Genomic DNA, 21,935 nt, shown 5'->3' on the forward strand with positions numbered 1-21,935 from the left:
AACAAACTTGACGCTAAGTAATAGGCGTCTATTTGAACCACAATTATTACAATGAAACAAAACAATTGGCAACAAATTGCCCAATTGCCGCAGCATTGAAAATTTTTAATATAAACCTATTCAAACCTCGAAAAAACTGCCTGTTCACAAAAAATTTCCGTTCACAGAACATTCTTTCACGCGTCAACTCGCTTTCTCAAAACAGCGGCATGAACTAAAAATCACTCTTTTCACCCAACTCCCAAAATTTGTTCAACAATCAAACTACTCAAAATTTAATGCATTTCATTTCCCGTTTCAATTCAGTCCAATAAAATTGATTATAAAAATCACGACTTTTTGTCGTAAAAAAGGTAGCGCGCCAATACAATTAATAGCCTCTGAGAGGCTGACGGCTGCTATTAAAAAGATACCAAAAAAATCAAAATCAGCAAATAATCTTCTGAAAAGCCCTACAAATCGCAACGTGCCAACGAGGTCTACGTTCCCATGCACACCTACTTTTTAATGTTCTCGTAAGAAGATATGTCCCTGTACTGCTTAGTGCCCACTACTTGTCCCAACTGAAAGGAGTGGGGCCTCTGAGACCTCCAGAGAACAGAGAGGAGAGACAGCACAATTCCACAGATAAGACCATACGTGATGTTCATCAGGATTGTAAAGAGAGCAGTCAAAACCCAACAGACGAAGTCATACTTGGCGCTTCGGTACAACGACTGAAACAATAATGGCTTGATAATTAAATAAACAAGTGGGATCAGAAGATGTTTTCGGTTTTTGAGTATTCTCAGATATTCAATTTCGGAAAATTAAATTTTGATGGTAGAGCACTGAATTTTAGTTTATTTTGCCTCAAATGCATATATTGCCGCAAGCATCAATTTTAAATGGTTAGTTAGTCAACAAAAACCCCGATAGCAACTTTTTGATGGACTAACAAATACACGGCTCTCAGAGAAAACAGTGGGAAATTGCCAGTATCAGTCACCGTTGACCCGTGACCAAGGATGGTTTCACACAGCGAAAAAAATTGGCAACAGTGTCAAAAAGTGTTCTAATTTGGTTCGCAGTTTTATCAGACTCAGGTGAATTCAGCCTCTAAATTGGCTTTTTGATAAGCGTAAAATGAATACCAAATTAGAAGTATACTAAAAGAAGCCTTGATAATTTTATGCACTAAGTCTTTCAACTTCATGTCTGTGCCCGGATCTTAATTGTTTTATCCGGTTTCTTCTTTCAATCCTTTTTTGAAACGAATTAAAAAGTATAGCCAGAACAATCTGGAATCCACTCAAATAAACCTTTACCATGAAGTGAGGGGGCTGATGTGGGAGAGGAATTAAGTGTGGGGGTGGGGGTCAAACTCTAAGAAATGTCCTTCACAGCATACGTCTCTAATACAGTTTCTGTGAATCGCATACATGGAGACTAGTGAGCTGAAAGGGTCTAAGAGAACTTGATGCCCTTTGGGTGCTACCTGTTTATCAATTTTTTGCCGCAAGCATATATTGCCTGTTTATCATATATTGCCGCAAGCATCAATTTTAAATGGTTAGTTAGTCAACAAAAACCCCGATAGCAACTTTTTGATGGACTAACAAATACACGGCTCTCAGAGAAAACAGTGGGAAATTGCCAGTATCAGTCACCGTTGACCCGTGACCAAGGATGGTTTCACACAGCGAAAAAAATTGGCAACAGTGTCAAAAAGTGTTCTAATTTGGTTCGCAGTTTTATCAGACTCAGGTGAATTCAGCCTCTAAATTGGCTTTTTGATAAGCGTAAAATGAATACCAAATTAGAAGTATACTAAAAGAAGCCTTGATAATTTTATGCACTAAGTCTTTCAACTTCATGTCTGTGCCCGGATCTTAATTGTTTTATCCGGTTTCTTCTTTCAATCCTTTTTTGAAACGAATTAAAAAGTATAGCCAGAACAATCTGGAATCCACTCAAATAAACCTTTACCATGAAGTGAGGGGGCTGATGTGGGAGAGGAATTAAGTGTGGGGGTGGGGGTCAAACTCTAAGAAATGTCCTTCACAGCATACGTCTCTAATACAGTTTCTGTGAATCGCATACATGGAGACTAGTGAGCTGAAAGGGTCTAAGAGAACTTGATGCCCTTTGGGTGCTACCTGTTTATCGCGTTTTTGAGGACCAAAAGTTAAAAGCGTCAGTCGAAAAATCGGTCCAGCGAAAAATCGCATAAAAAAGAGCTTGTTTGAGAGCAATTGAAAACGATACATACTCAAAACCTTTTCCATCAATCTTAACAATATCCTCAATTTCCAACGTTTGGTCACTTGTTTTTCCGAGATTTCCTGATCCCGTAGAAAAAACCTATGTAGAAAAACATTACGCGCTTAATTAATAAAGATTGTTAAAATTCATTCCGCAGAAGCTTTTTTATTAGTGTCCTTTATTACACATGAGTTCCTTTGATCTTATACTAACTCAAAGTAAACTTAAGTTTTAAAGCCCAAAAGTCATTTAAATGAGTGAAGTAAGTCACTTATGTTCAAATCTAATCACGCAAATGACCTAAAAACGTTGGCTAAAGAGAGTGGGAAATGAAGTCACGCGCGCAAATGCCATTAGTGAGAGGACGAAATCAATCAGAAAATTTGACTTTCAGCTTTGCTGTATGAAAAAATATAAAATATAACCGACTAACGCCGGGCGATTTGCTCTCAAACAACCGGCGAGCGGTTGGCTTCGTCAGTAGCTAACCATGGTTTAGTGAGGCTAGCTTCAGCTTAATTGAAGAGGCGTGAAGTGAGCGCAGCGGTGGAGGGCAACAGTGAGAGGGTTTTTTGGCTGCACGGAGCCCTAACGGCTTGAACAATGTGCAGGGATGGGGACGGGGTGAAGTGAGAGGGGGCTGATGTGGGGGTTGTTGGGTGGGGGGTTGTGGGTTAACCTCTAAGAACCGCCATTTACACCATTAGCAAGTCTTCAAAAAAGTTTCTGTGAATCGCGTACTTGGAGACCAGCGAGTTGAAAGGCTCTAAGAAAATTTAATGCGCGGTGCGCGCTACCTGTTGATCCCGTTTTTGAGGACGAAAAGTCAAATGAATCAAACGAAAAATCGGCAGACCGACAGGCCTAATATAATTGCTCCAAACTACGCTTGAGAGCCATTAAACGAAAGAGCGTCAGACGACGAAACAAAAAAACAAAAGCACTGTAATAGAGCTCCACTTAGCTTACAGCTTCGCAGCTATAACAAAGACAAAAAAAGCAAAAAACGGTATTTTTTTCACACAAAACTGTTTCATTTATTTCCTTAAAGTATGGCCCATCAAACATTCAGTTGTCACCTCTTAAAAGCCATTCAAGTAACATATCTTAAATACGACAGCGACTAATTTATAGCCTTTAAGAGACTGCCAGCGGTTATTAAAAATGGACATATTGTAAGCAATACAAATTAACTCAAAGCCGTAGAATTTAGAATTTTTCCCACCCCAGCTCAAGAAAAAGAAACTTATAATGCAGACTGAATAATTACTTGGTACTTTATCAATAGCCCTCTTGCAACAAGAAATGCGACACTAGGAAGAGAAAAACATCTTTAGAACCATTTTATTTCAGTGGGGTTTGAGTTTTAGATAATATATTTCCTGCCTTACACTTTAAGTCAGACCAAAAGCCCAGGATTTCAGCCTTGCTTTTTAAAACTTCAATTGCCCGTGACTGTATAACCATCCTAACGATTATGAACACGCATATTCAAGCTACCAAACATTTCTTCATTGCCATATTCCAGAGAAACTTGGGAACAGATCGGCTGATCTCATAGTGCTTCAATGGTGCAATTTTCTCACTTTCTTAAAGCTACTAATATTTTCAATCACTAGCTGTTTGAGAGATATTCAGTTTTATATAGTTATCATAAATTATATCAGGTGAACTTCTAATTCCTCGTCAAACTAGTTCATATCACACCAAGACAATTTATTGTTGTTAAAACTCAATGCATTAATATTGTTACACTTCCCGCTAACATGATTATTATACATCATCAAGTAATTTCAAAACGAAGCTGTCACTGCTTGCTCGATGAACTTTGATAGCTTATGCTGAAAGCCAGGGTCAGTCATTTTCGAACAGAATTCAATTTACAACAATTGGAGAGAACAAATAGACAAGGTTCAACAAACTTTCTTTGATGAATTACAACTGAACTAATATTAGAACCTGTGCTATTTATAAACATAGAACTCAATGTTGATATGTCCTAAAAGCAAAGCTATTTGGGAACAACAAATTTTTTGTCCATCTCGAATGGAAAAGTAGTTCACATTTGAAACCGGAGCAAAGTTTTTTGAAATTAGCCACGTATTCAATTTAGGACACCTTTATATTTTTTAAGTGAAGGTTTGAAACAGCTGCACAATATAAGAACAACCCAATCAATTGTTCTTCATTTCACAAAAGTTTGAAAGTTCGAAAAGATAATTAGCTATTTTACATACTATAATACCGCCTAGCAGGTGAGTAGCTATTTTAGATACCGACCAGCAGGTGAGCATGGGGGACAGCAGGGGGTGGTGTTGAAGCGACAGGGGACGAGGAAGGAGGTAGAAGTGGGGAGGAATAAGCTGGGGGGGGGGGTTGCTGAGGAGGATATGTCTCATAAAATTTGGTGAATAGCAATTTTGGTACTTAGAGGCTAGTGAACCGTAAGGCTCTCTAAGTTAACTTAATGCCCTCCGGGCTTTACCTGTTTATCCCGTTATTGATGACAAAAAGGCAAATGGAAAGACGAAAAATTCGACCAAACAAAATTTCAAAAGTACAAAATTACATTAACATAGCCGGCAGATTGGCCGAATAGCTGCGAAAGAAGAGACTTGCGTGCCGTATAATAGAGATAGAAACAGATACAGATCTAAATTGAAAAAAATCGACGCCGCTCAAAAAGCTAGGTAAAAAAGACGCCGCTCATTCAGCGATAAACTAATATAGCTTGTTAAAATTTATTCCGCAGAAGCCTTTTATTAGGGACCTTTACTGCACATATGAGTTCTTTTGACCTTAAACTAACTCAAATAAGTTTTAAAGTGCAAAAGTCATTTTATTGAAATGGGGTAAGTCACGTATGATCTAAATCTAATCACGCAAATGATCTTAAAACCTTTGCTAGAATGAGAATGAGAAATGACGTCACGCACGCAAACACCGTTAGTGAGAGGAAGAAGTCATTCAGAAAATTTGACTTTATCAGCTTTGCTGTGTGAACAAATGTAAAACGAAAAAGAGCGTCAGACGACGAAACAACGAAACATAGCAGGACAAGTCCTGACGTACAATTCAAAGAATTCTTATTGACCATACAAACAACTGGACGTAGAAAAGACTGAGTGAATTTAGAAAACCATTTCTACATAATCAGATCAAAAAACAAAAAAAAAAACAGTAAATGTCAAAAGGCCGCATGTGAACAAAAATCCAGTAGCGAGAAATGGAAAATCAGTCAAACAGAAAACTAGGCCTAGAGGGAACTATGAATGGATTAGGAAAACCAACTAGAAAAGAATCCGATCCAAAAATTCGAAAAAAAACAGTAAAAATCTAAGTGGAATTGCCGAATGAGAAAAACCACCAGCGAAAAAGCGAATTTTTGTTTGTTCTTACACCGTTTTCTCACTCTACTTTAAAAAAAGCGAAAAAACTCAAGCCGCAAAACCAGTCAATTTTTGCTCCACTTCCTGTTTCGGTGTGACCAAAATTACTACTCCAATTTGACTTCAAAAATCATGAAAATGTGTGAATAATCTTAAAAAAAACATCCGGAAGAATTCCAAAAGCGACTCGAAGCTTCAAAGCTTCAAAACAACGTAATTACAGCTGAAACCACTACCTTTTGAATTAAACCATTAGCTCATTACCTCCACTGGTCTGATCTAAAAATTGGTGAAATATAAACCACTGTCACCAAGAGAAAAAAATGTCACCAGACAAAAAAAGAGAAAGTGCTCAAATTTAAGAATCAGAAAACCACTACAATTATATTTCTAATCACTGTAATTAAAAAAAGAACAACACATACTTCTTACTTATTGTATATATTCTAGACATGATTTCATACTAATTCAAAAATTAAATTAATCAAAGAAAAGAAATAAGCAACAGAAAAATCAAACGCAAAAAATCGTTTAAAAACAACACCAAGGCCGGAAGATAATTGCAATAGAAAGTAATATGTGGAATTTTTGGAAAAAAAACTTCTAGCAAACTCTCAGTACTGCCTTATGTTGAATGAAATCAATTGCAAACCAAAGAAATGACAAAAATCTAAGAAAAAGCTGAAATCATTCAATTTTTTAACAACTGAAAAAAATCAATATAACGAATATAAATGTAGGTGCCAGGATAAAGCTAGAATGATACAAACTAGGATGTGAAGAATATGGACACAATGTAAGGAACACCGTAACGAAATGACTCATTAAAAATCAAATTGAAAAAATCAAGAAAAACAAATACATTTCATTGTTCAGCATTCGAGACATAGAAAAGAAAACGAGTCATCCGAGACAAAGATGCAACCTCCTGAACAAAACAAAAAAAGAAAAAGCAGAAGTCAAACATTGAAACATTTCGCAAAAAAATTTTTTTGTGAAAAATTTTAACTGTTTTTCGAAAACTTAACGCCAAAAAATTTTTATTGAAACGAAATTCAAAATTTTCATTGAAACGAAATTCAAGCCCCTCATTTTTCACAAAAAGACTTTCTATTAATTAAAACCAAAATACAAAATTTGAGAAAAACTGAAAAAAAACTATCGAAATCGGATTAGCATATGTAGTTTTAAAAAACAAAAATACATCGAGGTAGAAAGAGGCGTTGAGTATATAAAATATCAAAAGGAAGTTGCCATATTAAATGATTTGTGACAAAAAGACGGCTTAAAGATTCGAAAATAAAGAAACTAATAGAAATAAAAGCAAAAATTAACTAAAAAATCAAGAAATATGTGCCAATTTTGAACTTCGAACGCATTTTCAGGCTCTGCAAAACACTGTGGTATCAATTTCCGAGGTCTACATTTCAATATAGCATCGAATAAGAAACTGGGCCACTTGGATGAAAAAACGGCTAAAAACGATTATCTATATGTGCCATTTAGTCAAAAACTACTTTTCAAAGTCAAAAAGTCATTCACTAAACGCCGAGCATGATCGAAAAACTTCTCTCGCTCAGAAAAACTGGTTCACAAGGCAATTTTATTCACTTTCGCTTTTAGGTCAAAACATCGTCTGAACGAATAGTACTTCCGGTAAAAAAACCTGAAAACCAATACTCCTCTTCGAGTCGTAAAAAAAAGACAGCGCCCCAATAATTCAATTTCTTTGAATTGTAAAAAACCAAGAGCACCGCAATATAGCTCCACTCAGCTTACAGCTTCGCAGCTACAAAAAAAGACCAGCACGACTAATATGATTGCGACAAACTTAGTTTGAGAGCAACTAAGAACACAAAACATAACCGACTAACGTCGGGCCAATTGCTCTCAAACGACCGGCGAGCGGTTGGCTTCGGTAGTAGCCAGCTGGAGCTTAGGGATGCCATCATTGGGGGTGTGTGAGCGAAGTGAGGTTGGGGAGGGGGTTCAAGTGATGGGGGTAGAGTTGAGGAAGAGCTGGACGAGGAGGGTCCAAATCGCAAGGTTAAAGGAGGGTAGACGGGGGGAGTAGGGGAGTATCAGAAGGGGGGGGGGGGACTGCGGTTTGGGGGTGACTGAGGGGGAGGGGTCAAGGGACTTTTCGGTGAATCGCATACTTAGAGACTAGTAAGGCTCCAAGAGAGCTGCTCAGCCACTTAATGCACTCCGGGCGCTACCTGTTTTTCCCGTTTTTTAGGACGAAAGGTCTTTACATCTTCTTTGTGCCATCGAGCATTCCAACTTATTTTACCCACTGCTGAAGCTGATTTTTCTTTTGTGCTTTTTTCCGTTCTTCATCTGCTGCTCATTCTTCTCTGTAATGTCATGATTAAATCATTTGCCGACGGTTTTCGTTTGACTTTCGGAACATTATGGCGTTGTCGGCAAATATGTAATGGTTAAGTGACTTTGCCTGAAGTCACTGAGAACTTCTGGCGTTTATCGAGAACCGCAAAACGGTTCGAGATATTAAATCAGAATTTCGAAGTGACTTCTCCAGAGTCACTCAACCATGCTCAAAACAGGAAACGCGCACGTTTTAAAATGACGAAAGTCAACGAAATTCAACTTCTGGCTAAGTAGAAACTTCTGGCATTTTGACTTCTGTCTGGCACTGCAGACTTTGGGCATTTTAAAATGTGCACGTGAGTGTTTTAAGTGATATTCCACTTCGCTCATCGTTTCAATAAACTTCTTCATTATGAACTTTTCGGCTGTTTTCTGAAAAGCTAGATTGCTTCTTGATCCGGAGTGCATTGGGCAAGATTGAAGACTGCTACGAGTTCTGTTTCAAACCAGAGTGTTGAAACCTTTGTGAAATAACCCTTTAATTCTTTACTCCTGATGGTGGTCCCCCCATTGGGTTTACTAGTCCGGATCTCCAGTTGTCTTAGGAAACTGACTCTCGAACGACAGGCGGGGCTATTCAATTTAAAGGGGCGCATGTTTTAAATAATAATAATAATTGTGGTTTCTGCGTAATCGCAGCGGAACAGCATTAGGCCTACAGTAGCCTGTTTTCAGCTGCCCTTTTTTCTTATTAGTCCCCACATTTCAGACTGATCTTTTCATAGGTGATCATTTTAAGGGTGCATTTCAGACTGATCATTTTAAGGGTGCAAAAAACAGAACCCACAGAGGTTCGAACCACGTGCCTCCAAGATGTCAGTCTGACATCTTAGATTACTCAAAAATGAAGGATTCAACCTAGAAAAACTCACTCGAGTGAAAAGTTAAAGAATGTGTAGAACAAGAGTGCAAAAAACGGTCAAGCAAAAATTTTGCATAAAAACCGCGTTTGCAATAATTACTTAAACTTCGTCCGAGATCAATTTATCATTTAATTTAAATTTGAGCTTATCTAATCTACGGTGCTAGGTAAATCGCAAGTTCGATGGCCTGAGCAGACTCGGTTAGACTCACTGGTAACTCTAATGCCTGTTTGAAGAAGGAGCGGAGGGCAATGATGATGATGGCACCCAGCACTGTATATGGACAGGAGTACATCAGAGGACCAGCACAGATCATCACCACCAACATAACACCACTAAACATCAATAACTGTCACAGCATAGCACTTAGAGGCAGAAATAAAGATAATGCTGCGCAACCTCTGCCTTTCCGAGAAAACAAACGAACAACAAAAATAATTTTGTCGCCATTTTAAATTATATCCCTTACCGACACATGCTATCAATTCTTACGCTCAAAATTTTAGCAAACAAAATTTTTCAGCTTGTTTAAAAAAAACTTTCAGCTATTTTATAATTTTGATGCTTGGATCAATTTTTTTAAAGAGCTCGCGAAGTTTCGGCATTCGTATATCTTATGCCAAAAATTTTACAATTTCAGGGGCAAATTTTAAATTTAGTAGTCAGATAACCAGAAAGCATCTTAGATTTTACATAATTGCAGGTAGGAAACCTTCGAATGCCATTAGGGGGGTTGAACCAATTAAAGATAAGCTATCCGGCTGACTTCCGGCAAACTGTTCTCAAACGACTGGCAGCGGTTATTCGTAGCTTGCTTAAGCAAGAGCCGCCATAATTTCGCTACGGGTATTAATGATGTTTGCTATCGAGCAGTTTCTTAATTTTGATTGCATTTAGAACAAAGAGATGATACTCCTGATGAAATTCTATTCAGTAGACGCAGTGAGTTAGATCAGGTAGTAAGCTTAAGCAAAAATAATTGGCATAACAAAAGACTTGAGCAGAAAGCGAAAAACTCACGAAAGACAAAACATGATATATAATCTAGTTAAAAAAATCTAAAACCTACCTGAAGACAGTTACCGAAGTTACAATAATAACCACATTAAAAAAATAAAACAGAAGAATCCTCAAGTAACTTTTAAACAACTGGATAAACAACTGATTTAAACAACTTTTAAACGTTAGCTCTCTGATGCAGTAAAAACGCCAAAAGAAAGTCAAAATTAAGTTAAAAACGTCAAAATTCGGATTGTGCTATTACTAACGTCTGAAACTGGAAAGAGAAGAATAAGTCAGTATTATTACAAAAACTGTAAAAAGTAAAAATCCTTCAATCTTTCGAATAATTCCGTTCATTAAAATTTGAAAAAGAAAACCGCCACAACAAACTTTTAAACAAAAACAGACGCAGTACTTCTAAAATCTCCAAAAATGCAAAGCCGATAAAGGCAAAAAAAACTAGAAAACAGTAAAATCAAAAAAATATATTGGTGAAACATACCCTCTTAGAGCTTCAAAAAGAAACAACAACGGGATAGAACCTGAAGTATAACAGAATTAAATCGAAAACACCCTTTTCACTATGAACTAGACTGCCCAACAAAGAATTATGCTTTGCGGGAGCATCTCCTTCAACTAATAGGCTAGAAAATCCAACTTAAAAACTGCACTGTATGATGTTCTGGGGCTTTGCCAATCTATTCTATTTCTATAATCCATGTCTTTCCAAAAAAATGACCAGTACAATCAAATTATTGCAGAGTAAACAAAACCAGTTTCAAAAAAATGACCACAAAATTGTTGACCTTCTTGGTGCCAATGAGTCACAAAACAAAAACTGCGAGGTCAAAATTTTCCACATGAATGCAGACTTTACCTCTAAAAGATTCAAGACTTCAGCTCAGAAAGTACAAAACTTAGAAGACATTCAAAATTACATAAGTTATTGCGAAATGGTCGATTTCATTCAAACTTGTGTCTTCGAAAACAAATTGTCTTGCCTAATCTACGGAACAGCTAAAGTGCAAGCTAGCAGACATATGGTTGGAAATTAGAGAAATCAAGCAAAAACGAAAAAAGTTTTTGAAAAACTAGACAAAATTTGCATACGTTTTTGAAGCTCACGTCGCCGATGCAAAATAGATGCTGCTAAAATCTGTCCATTGAACCACACAAAAGCTTCAAAAAAGCTACCAATGCCCCTCAAAAAAGAAAACTTAAAGGCCAAAATTTTCCAAAAAAACAATGAGAAGTAAATGGAGCGTGCACAACGCCTTTATGACCTCAGCGTCAATTAAAGATCTTTTAAACACAAACTCAAACATAACCGGAAAATTGCCGGAATGTAGTCACCGGTGACCCACTTGACGCACAAATGGGATTGAAACAGAAAAACAGCCTGCGCATTGACGGAAAGTAGCTGCGATAGACGATTGCGGCCTTCCATGGAATTGAAACAACTAAAGAAATGAGATAGACAAATTGACAACCAGGCCTTTAATAGACCACTAGACCTTTTGGGACAACCGCTTTACAAGGATAAATCCCATCAGACCTTTTTCAAATTTAATATTCGAAATCAAGAACTCAAGATTCTAATACTTAAGAATAAGGGCATATACGTTTGGCACTACTTAGATGCATACTACTGATCTTTCACTAAATTTAATGTTCCTTAAGTGAGATCAGCAGTCACTTTTTTTGCGTGAGATAAGTCAAGCCATTTGGCCTAAAAGCAGAGCAAGAAACGTCACGCACACAAATTTTAACTGCGAAGCAGTAATCACTGAAACTGAAAATGTCAATGGTCGCAGGAATCATCGATGAAGACAAGGAATTAAAAAACACGCTTCGCAGTTATCAAAAACATAGCCGGCATATTGCCGGAGTAGCTGCCAAAGAATACACTTGTGTGCCGTATAATATAGTTAGAAACATACAGATATAAAATGATAGAAACCGACAGAATTTTTTTAAGTGTTAAAGAGATCTTTTTGGTGTGTAAATTCTGCAAATTCGTTAAAATTCTAAAAAACGATTAATTCAGCTTCTAAAGTGAAGGCTATTAAGCATAATATCGATGCCAGATGGCAATCGCGTTAATCAACTTTGATAACCTAATGCATTATGACTTAATGACAGGGCTAATAAGTTTATACCGTTTCTTTTGATTTTGATCTTTGGCTTTGACAATATTCACTAGAGTACGTAATTCAATACGTGAAAAAATTTTGTATCCATTCAGTTGAAACAGTGAGTGAATTAGGTCAGAAGTCAAGCGTGAAAATCGTGACTTACATAAAACAAAAGGTAAAGCGAAATGAAAAAAAAGGAGGGCTTCTATATAATAGCCGTTGAAAAGTTGACGGCAGCTATTAAAAAAATGACAATAAACGCGAAAAAGTGCACAATTTTGGGCTTAAATGTCAAGAAAAACCTTCTCACATCGATTTCAGGCCCGCTCACCAATTTCACCACAAATAGCAATTGACAAAGAGTACTAAATAGCAACAGCAATCAATTATTTGCAACAGCCCCTGTAATAGTTATTTTCGTTGATTAAACGACAAACAGATAATAGTTAAAACAAAAAATAGACACAATGTAAACAGAAGAGAGAAACCAAATGAAGAAAGGAGACATCAAAATCTACAAAAACACTTTACAAAAACACGTTACAAAGCTAACCCCCTACGTCACAATGAATGTTCTGTAAAAATCAATGAAATACTCGCTGTATAATGTTCTGGGGCTTCGCCAACCTATTCTATTTCTATAATCCATGTCTTTCTTTTGAAAATGCCCAGTACAATCAAATTATTGCAGAATAAACAAAACCATAGTTTCAAAAAAGTCACCTGAACAGAAGGCTCGGCTGCCAACACACAAAATTATCAATCAGGTCATGTTTTTTTTGAAAAAAAGTTACGCAAATGTACCAATGAGTCGACGTTCACCCTCAAAAATTAGTATTTTGAGGTCATGAAAACACCCTTGTTTTCATGACCTCAAAATTGTTGAAAAATTACGTAAATTGACGGAAAAAATACATACATTAATCGTAACTTCAAAATGCAAACAGATTTTGGATTATCAGAGAATATCAAGGGGCCAGCAGACGCAGCAAAAACAAAGTTAAAACAAAACATTAAGGAAGGCTCGCCAAAAATGCTGCACAGTTGCCAGACCTTCTTGGTGCCAATGAGTAAAAACAAAAATTGAGAGGTCAAAATTTTCCACATGAATGCAGAATTTACCTCCAAAAAGATTCAAGACTTCAGCTCAGAAAGTACAAAACTTAGAAGACATTCAAAATTACATAAGTTATTGCGAAATGATCGATTTCATTCAAACTTGTGTCTTCGAAAACAAATTGTCTTGCCTAATCTACGGAACAGCTAAAGTTCAAGCTAGCAGACATCTGGTTGGAAATTAGAGAAATTAGGCAGAAACGAAAAATTTTTATAAAACTAGCCAAAATTTGCATACGTTTTTGAAGCTTACGTCGCCGATGCAAAATAGATGCTGCTAAAATCTGTCCATTAAATCACACAAAAGCTTCAAAAAAGCTACCAATGCCCCTCAAAAAAGAAAACTTAAAGGCCAAAATTTTCCAAAAAATAATTAGAAGTGGAGCGTGCACAACGCCTTTATGACCTCAGCGTCAATTAAAGATCTTTCAAACACAAACACAAACATAACCGGAAAATTGCCGAAATGTAGTCGCCGGTGACCCACTTGACGCACAATGAGATTGAAAACGAAAAACAGCCGGCGGATTGACGGAAAATAGCTGCGATAGACGATTGTGGCCTTCCATGGAATTGAAACAATTTTAGATTATCAGTGAATATCAAGGGGCCAGCAGACGCAGGAACAACAATAAAAGTTAAACAAAACATTTAAGAAGACTTGCAAAAAATTATGAAGAACTGCCAGACCTTCTTGGTGCCAATGAGTCACAAAACAAAAACTGCGAGGTCAAAATTTTTGACATGAATGCAGACTTTACCTCTAAAACATTCAAGACTTCAGCTCAGAAAGTACAAAACTTAGAAGATATTCAAAATTACATAATTTATTGCGAAATGGTCGATTTCATTCAAACTTGTGTCTTCGAAAAAAAATTGTCTTGCCTAATCTACGGAACAGCTAAAGTGCAAGCTAGCAGACATCTGGTTGGAAATTAGAGAAATTAAGCAAAAACGAAAAAATTAAAAAAAAACTAGCCAAATTTGCATACGTTTTTGAAGCTAACGTCGCCGATACAAAATAGATGCTGCTAAAATCTGTCCATTGAACCACACAAAAGCTTAAAAAAAGCTACCAATGCCCCTCAAATTAGAAAACTTAAAGGCCAAAATTTTCGAAAAAACAAGGAAGTGGAGCGTGCACAACGCCTTTATGACCTCAGCGTCAATTAAAGATCTCTTAAACACAAACTCAAACATAACCAGAAAATTGCCGGAAAGTAGTCGCCGGTGACCCACCCACTTGACGCACAATGGGATTGAATTAAAAAACAGCCGGCGGATTGACGGAAAATAGCTGCGAAAGACAATTGCAGTCTTCCATGGAATTGAAACAACTAAAGAAATGAGATAGACAAATTTACCACCAGGCCTTTAATAGACCACTGGACTTTTTGGGTTAGATTAGGACTGTCATTTTAATGAGATACAAACGCTTTATAAGGACAAAAACCCATTAGAGCTTTTTCAAACTTGATATTTAAAATCAAGAACTCAAGATTCTAATACTTAAGAATAAGGGCATATACGTTTGGCACTTCTTAGATGCACAGTATTGATCTTCAACTACTAAAAATTCTCTATATTTTGGGCTTAAATGTCAAGAAAAACCTTCTCATATCGAATTTAGGCCCTCTCACCAATTTGACCACAAATAGCAATTGACAAAGAGTACTAAATAGCAACTGCAATCAATTATTTGCAACAGCCCCTGTAATACAGTTATTTTCGTTTATTAAACGACAAACAGATAATAGTTAAAACAAAAAATAGACACAATGTAAACAGAAGAGGGAAACCAAATGAAGAAAGGAGACATCAAAATCTACAAAAACACTTTACAAAGTTTCCAAAAAGCTAACCCCCTACGTCACAATGAATGTTCTGTAAAAATCAACGAAATACTCGCTGTATAATGTTCTGGGGCTTTGACAACCTATTCTATTTCTATAATCCATGTCTTTCTTTTAAAAATGCCCAGTACAATCAAATTATTGCAGAATAAACAAAACCATAGTTTCAAAAGAAGTCACCTGAACAGAAGGCTCGGCTGCCAACACACAAAATTATCAATCAGGTCATGTTTTTTTTAAAAAAAGTTACGCAAATGTACCAATGAGTCGACGTTCACCCTCAAAAATTAGTATTTTGAGGTCATGAAAACACCCTTGTTTTCATGACCTCAAAATTGTTGAAAAATTACGTAAATTGACGGAAAAAATACATACATTAATCTTAACTTCAAAAAAATTCAAACAAATTTTAGATTATCAGAGAATATCAAGGGGCCAGCAGACGCAGCAAAAACAAAGTTAAAACAAAACATTTAAGAAGGCTCGCCAAAAAGCTGCAGAGTTGCCAGACGTTCTTGGTGCCAATGAGTAAAAACAAAAATTGCGAGGTCAAAAATTTCCTCATGAATGCAGACGTTAGCTCCAATAAGATTCAAGACTTCAGCTCAGAAAGTACAAAAATTAGAAGAACTTCAAAATTACATAACTTATTGCGAATTGGTCGATTTCATTCAAGCTTATGTCTTAAAAACGAAATTGTCTAGCCTAATCTACAGAACAACTAAAGTGCAACCTGGCAGACATCTGGTTGGAAATTAGAGAAATTAAGCAAAAACGAAAAAATTTAAAAAAAACTAGCCAAAATTTGCATACGTTTTGGAAGCTTACGTCGCCGATGCAAAATAGATGCTGCTAAAATCCGTCCATTAAACCACACAAAAGCTTCAAAAAAGCTACCAATGCCCCCATCAATAGAAAACTTAAAGGCCAAAATTTTTCAAAAAAACAATGAGAAGGAAGTGGAGCGTGCACAACGCCTTTATGACCTCAGCGTCAATTAAAGATCTCTTAAACACAAACTCAAACATAACCTGAAAATATCCGGAATTTAGTCGCCGGTGACCCACTTGACGCACAATGGTATTGAATTAAAAAACAGCCGGCGGATTGACGGAAAATAGCTGCGATAGACGATTGCAGCCTTCCATGGAACAAACAACTAAAGAAATGAGATGACAAATTGACCACCAGGCCTTTAATAGACCACTATACTTTTTGGGTTAGATTCGGACTGTCATTTTAATTTAATGAGATACGAACGCTTTATAAGGACAAAAACCCATTAGAGCTTTTTCAAACTTAATATTCAAAATCAAGAACTCAAGATTCTAATACTTAAGAATAAGGGCATATACGTTTGGCACTACTTAGATGCACACTATTGATCTTAACTACTAAAAGTTCAATAAATTTAATGTTCCTTATGTGCGATAAGCAGTCACTTTTTTGGGTGAGATGAGTCACGCCATTGACCTAAAAGCAGAGCAAATAACGTCACGCACACAAATTTTAACTGCAAAGCATTAGTCACTGAACTGAAAAAGTCAATGGTCGCAAGAGTCATCGATGAAGACAAGGAATTTTAAAAAAAAACACGCTTCGCAGCTACCAAAAATATAGCCTGCAAATTGCCGGAGTAGCTGCAAAAGAATACACTTGCGTGCCGCATAAAACAGTTAGAAACATATACAGATATAAAATGAGAAAATCGCCGCTCAAAAAGCTATCTAAAAAACATTTGGCGATAAATTATTGAAGCTTGTTAAAACTCATTGCGCAGATAGTGGCTATTATAGAACACATCGAATTAAAACTACATCGATTCCCCCAATAATAGCTGCTATCACTTGGCCTCTATTAAATTAAGAGATAGAAATCTACAGAATTTTTTTAAAAGTTAAAGTGATCTTATTTAGTGTGTAAATTCTGCAAATTCGTTAACGTTCGAATGCATTATGACTTAATGACAGAGCTTTAACTTTATACCGTTTCTTTTGATTTTCATATTTGACTTTGACCATATTCACTACAGTACGTAATTCAATACGTGAAAAAATTTAATATCCATTCAGTTGAAACAGTGAGTAAATTAGGTCAGAAGTCAAGCGTGAAAATCGTGACTTACATAAAACAAAAACAAAAGGTAAAGCAAAATTAAAAAAGGAGGGCTTCTAAAAAATAGCCGTTGAGAAGTTGACGGTGGCCATTAAAAAACTGACGAAAAACGCGAAAAACTGCACAATTTTGGGCTTAAATGTCAAGAAAAACCTTCTCATATCGAATTTAGGCCCTCTCACCAATTTGACCACAAATAGCAATTGACAAAGAGTACTAAATAGCAACTGCAATCAATTATTTGCAACAGCCCCTGTAATACAGTTATTTTCGTTGATCAGACGACAAACAGACGCTAGAAAAAACAAAAAATAGACACAATGTAAACAAAAGGGAAACCAAATGAAGAAAGGAAACATTAAAATCTACAAAAAAACTTTACAAAGTTTCCAAAAAGCAAAACCCCTACGTCACAAGGAATGTTCTATAAAAATCAATGACATACTCGCTGTTCAGTCAAAGACACGTCTACGAACCGACTCGCCATCCTTAAATAAGGAACGATAGGATAAAAAATCTGAAAAAACGAAATTTAGTGAAAACTGTCAAATCTAACAATCAAATGCTTCTTATTGGTACAGAACAATCAACGACTAGTTTTGCGACTGAACAGAAAAAATTACAGCCAAATTCTCAACAGCAGAAGTTGGCTGGCAAAAACACAAAAAAAACAGGAAAACAACTAATTAACGTCCGAAGAATTGCTCTCGGAAGACTAATTGGTGCTCAAACCCTTTACGGCCTACTAATAGCCGCAATAGCTTCGTAGATCTGCAGTCTCAAAAAAACAGTAAAACAGACAGACCAAAAAAATTCGTCTTTTCATTGAAGGCTGATATGTTGTATTTTGATTAAAAATCTGTATAAGTATTTGCTGCCTCTATTAGCTGCTCTGTAATAACCTTAATTTACAGTGACACACACCCATTTGACCTTATCTCTTTGAATTGAAGTAAATAAAAGTCAATTTCGAAAAGAGGAAGTCATTTTTGTGAGTGAGGTAAGTCAAGTGTGACCAAAAATTTAATCAAGCAAATGAACAAAAAACTCTCTCCACTAAGACCAAAAATGACGTCACGCACGCACTTCAGTTGAAATTGCATGAACGAATGAACAAAAAGCAGATTTGAAGTAGTTGTGACGTCATATGGTCGTAGCAAAAATCGCGACGACGAAGTAAAAAAAAAAGACCAAGAGAAGACCAATAATAGCCCCAGCTATCGCTGTGCGGCTATTAAAAGATTATAGTTAAACCATAGCCGTTAGTCTGCCGGAATAGCTGCAAAATAGACCTGCGTGCCGTATAGATAAAATAGATAAGACAGTTAGGCCGTAAACAGATAGATAAGAAGATAAATTTTTTATCGATGCCGCCCAAAAACATTCAGCGATTTGAAAAATAAGTTTTGAAAATTCACTACCTGGAAGCCTTTTTAATAGTAAACATTATTAAACACATGAGTTCCTTTGATCTTGAACTAATTCAAAAACTACGTGCCCCGCACTATAGCTACACTGAAATTACAGCTTCACAGCTGTAAAACAATTACACAAATTCCAGCGTTTTCATTGAACTTTTAGTAAGGAAATTCTTCCACTTGAGTTCAGCTGCTGACACTTGTGAATGAGAAATTTAGATCACGCAAAAAGAAAAAGTCACTCTGAAAGTCAGAACAACCAGGCAAACATTTCGCATCAAAAAGACAAACAATAATTACAATAATTTACAATTTTACAATAATTAATTCATGTTCATTGAGAGCAATTATAAATGGGCCAAAGTTTGCTTTAACATAATCAAATTCTTTTACAAATTCCATTCCGAAAAACAAGTCTAATTAACACCAATTAACCAAAACGCCACCAATTCTACTAAAAACACAATTGTTAACATAAACTAATCGAGCAGAAGAGACAGATTGCCAGAAAAAAGCCGCCGTTGATTCCCATAACCAGGACTGGGATTGAAAGAAGAGAAAAAACTAATTTAAAAAATGATTTTTGCACAAACAATTTTAAAGTGCGAACTATTTTTAAGTCAGTTTTGAGCTGAACAAACTCCTGTTTCGTAGTGAGACGACCAAGGGGCTAGTATCAATACCAATAGGCATTAGAGATGGTAACTAAGAACAAAGTTCGAGCAACAGGTATCGAAAATTGGGCTTTGTGTTTATCACGTTTCGATTTCGTTTTTTGATACTGACTCTGTTTTTAATTGCTTTGCTGAGCAACTGCTGTCTAAAAACGCTTTTATCAGAATGAGAGAAGAGCGAAACTAAATAGAACGACTAAGTAAAGAAAATCAGAGCGCCATAATAGCCTGCTGTGAAGCTGAGGCGGCTATTCAACATAAACCGACTACTATCGCTCCGACTAAACCGACTACAAATTGCTTTCAAACGACAGGCGGGTCACTTTAATGCAGAGACGGCTACTAATTTTTAATGGGAGCAGAAAATTCCGAATAAGCAGGTATTCGATACCCAGAACTCCGCTGTAACGGACCAGAGCATCAACCTCTCAGCTATCACGTGAAATCAACCGTTGAACGTCGGGCGAACCGCTCTCAAACGACCGGCGAGCGGTTGGCTTCGTCAATAGCTAGCTAGCCACGGTTTAGTGAGGCTAACATTAGCTTTATTGATGGGTTGTGAGCGCAGCGGCGGGGGGGGGGGGGGGTAGCAGGGGACGGGTGAGGCAACGGTGGGTTTTTGGCTGCACGAGGCCCTTGCGGCCTGAACGATTTGCAGGGTGCGTATTGGGGGTGAAGTCAGAGGGGGGCTGATTTGGGGCCCCCTCTGTTTCTGTGAATAGCATACTTGGAGACTAGTGAACTGTTTTTGAGCTTGAAAAATCAAATGGGTCAGACGAAAAATCGGTCAAGCGAAAAATCGCATAAAAAAGACCGACATGACTAATATAATTGCTCCAAACTTCTTTTGAGAGCAATTAAAAAAGAGGAGCGCTATAATAGCCGGCTGAGAAGCTGGGGCGGCTATTTAAAATTCTGAATAAGATACCAACCGACTGACGTCGGGCGAATTGCTCTTAAACCACCGGCGAGAGGTTGGCTTTGTCAGTAGCTAGCTACGTTTTAGTGAAGCTAGTTTTAGCTTAATTGAAGGGGCGCTATGTCGTCGCAGTGGAGGGGGGATGCTGATGGGGGACAACGGTGGTGGGGGTTTTTGGCTGCACGGGGCCCATACGGCCTGAATGAAGTCCAGGGGTGGGGATTGGGGGGTGGTTAAGTGATAGCGAGTTGATGTGTGTGTGTGTGTGGGGGGGGGGGGGGGTGGGGACGTTGGGGGGGGGGTCAACCTCTAAGAGCCGCCCTTCACACCATAAGTATGAGTCTCCAAAACAGTTTCTGTGGACCGCATACTTGTAGACTAGTGAGCTGAAGGGCACTAAGAGCACTTGATGACCCCTGGGCGCTACTTGTTAACCCGTTTTTGAGAACAAAAAGTGAAATGCGTCCCCGACAAAAATTCGCTCAAGTAGAAAATCCCATAAAAAAGACCAACAGGACTAACATAATTGCTGCTAACTTCGTTTGGGAGCAATTAATAACTGCTCTGAAAAAACCGCACGTAATCAAAAATTCGCTTCTTTCGCAAAAACTTTTTCAAACCTGCTCTCAGAACATTGTGAAAACAGTCAATATCTCTTTAAATTCTCTAAAACAATTCTTTTTATTATAAAAAATAATTAGCTCCGCAATAATAGCCGGCCAGCTGAGATGCCGAAATAATAGCCGGCCGCCTATTAAACAACCAATTGAAGTCTTACAAAATACTCTCAAACAACGCGCGCTAGGTTGACGGCTGACAACAGTGCTTCAGAGAACTGGTAACACAAATCGCATACAGAGATCATCAGGATTAAATAATTGCCTCTGACTTTGATCGACCGCAATTACTAATATCAAAATTTTAATCATTAAGATTTTTAAAGATTAGCACAATAGGGATCCTGCTTGCAGTTACTATCACCCAGCCTAATTTGATATCCTAACAAAAATTTACCCTGACGAAATCTCCCCCTCAACCAAAGAAAACTAGGATTAGAGTTAAAAATCAACCTTCTTTCCCCAAGTGTTAAAAAGTCAAAAAGTAGCTGACAAAAAAACATAGCTGACTAACTTCGCGTGAATTGCTCTCAAACAATTGGCAAGATGCTGATAATTGAAATTGTGCCTTAATGAGGTAGCTTAGTCCTAGCATTCAGAGGGGCATTCTGGAGTTTAAAAAGTGCCACATGCTTAAAAAGTGCCACAGACTTCCTCTTACCAACAAATTTCCGCTCTTTGCACTTCTTAGAGACGCAAAAAAAATCCAAGAAAACTACCGCAATTTAATGCCTTTGAGCTTTACCAGTTTATACAGTTTTTTCAACGAAAAAAACAAACGGTCAGATGAAAAATCGGTTGTACGAAAAACCGCATTAAGAAGAAATACCAACAGGACTAATATAATTGTTACGCCATTGGTTTGAGAGCAATCAATGAACAAAAGGAATGTGATACACAAAGGGAATAAATTGGTAGCCAGGGAATAAAAATACAATTCAGTGGCATTTCTATTAACAGTAGCTAAACTGGAAAAATAGATAAGTCAATTCTTCTCATATCATCGACCTTGCACAGCTAACAAAGTTCCACTGGCATTTGATTAAAAGGTACTACATCTTTATGCAAATTATTTTAATAGAAATTTTGAGTTAACAAAGCGTCAAAGTAAGTTGGGTTGGCTTTTAAACAATAAAAGAAAAGATGAATCGCTTCAAACCATGTACGATAGAAAAAGAAAACAAAAAATAAGCAACACA

At 37.0% G+C, this 21,935-nt stretch overlaps 1 protein-coding gene across 2 annotated transcripts in view; it reads right to left on the minus strand.

Moving 5' to 3' along the window:
- LOC142353242 (sulfate transporter-like) overlaps nt 1–21,935 on the minus strand; it is a 510,154-nt gene that overhangs the window by 78,973 nt on the left and 409,246 nt on the right. Inside the window, exons 6-7 of one of the 2 annotated variants that reach the window (XM_075405476.1) lie at nt 9,099–9,222; nt 502–716 (exon numbers count right to left, since the gene is read on the minus strand). The exons of the other annotated variant lie outside the window; for it this stretch is intronic. Coding sequence (XP_075261591.1) covers nt 502–716; nt 9,099–9,222 — 339 coding nt within the window. The remainder of the gene's footprint in view (nt 1–501; nt 717–9,098; nt 9,223–21,935) is intronic. 2 annotated transcript variants of the gene reach the window in all.

This window comes from Convolutriloba macropyga, chromosome 14 (assembly GCF_964194025.1).
Source record: "Convolutriloba macropyga chromosome 14, txConMacr16.3, whole genome shotgun sequence".
Taxonomy (NCBI): domain Eukaryota; kingdom Metazoa; phylum Xenacoelomorpha; order Acoela; family Convolutidae; genus Convolutriloba; species Convolutriloba macropyga.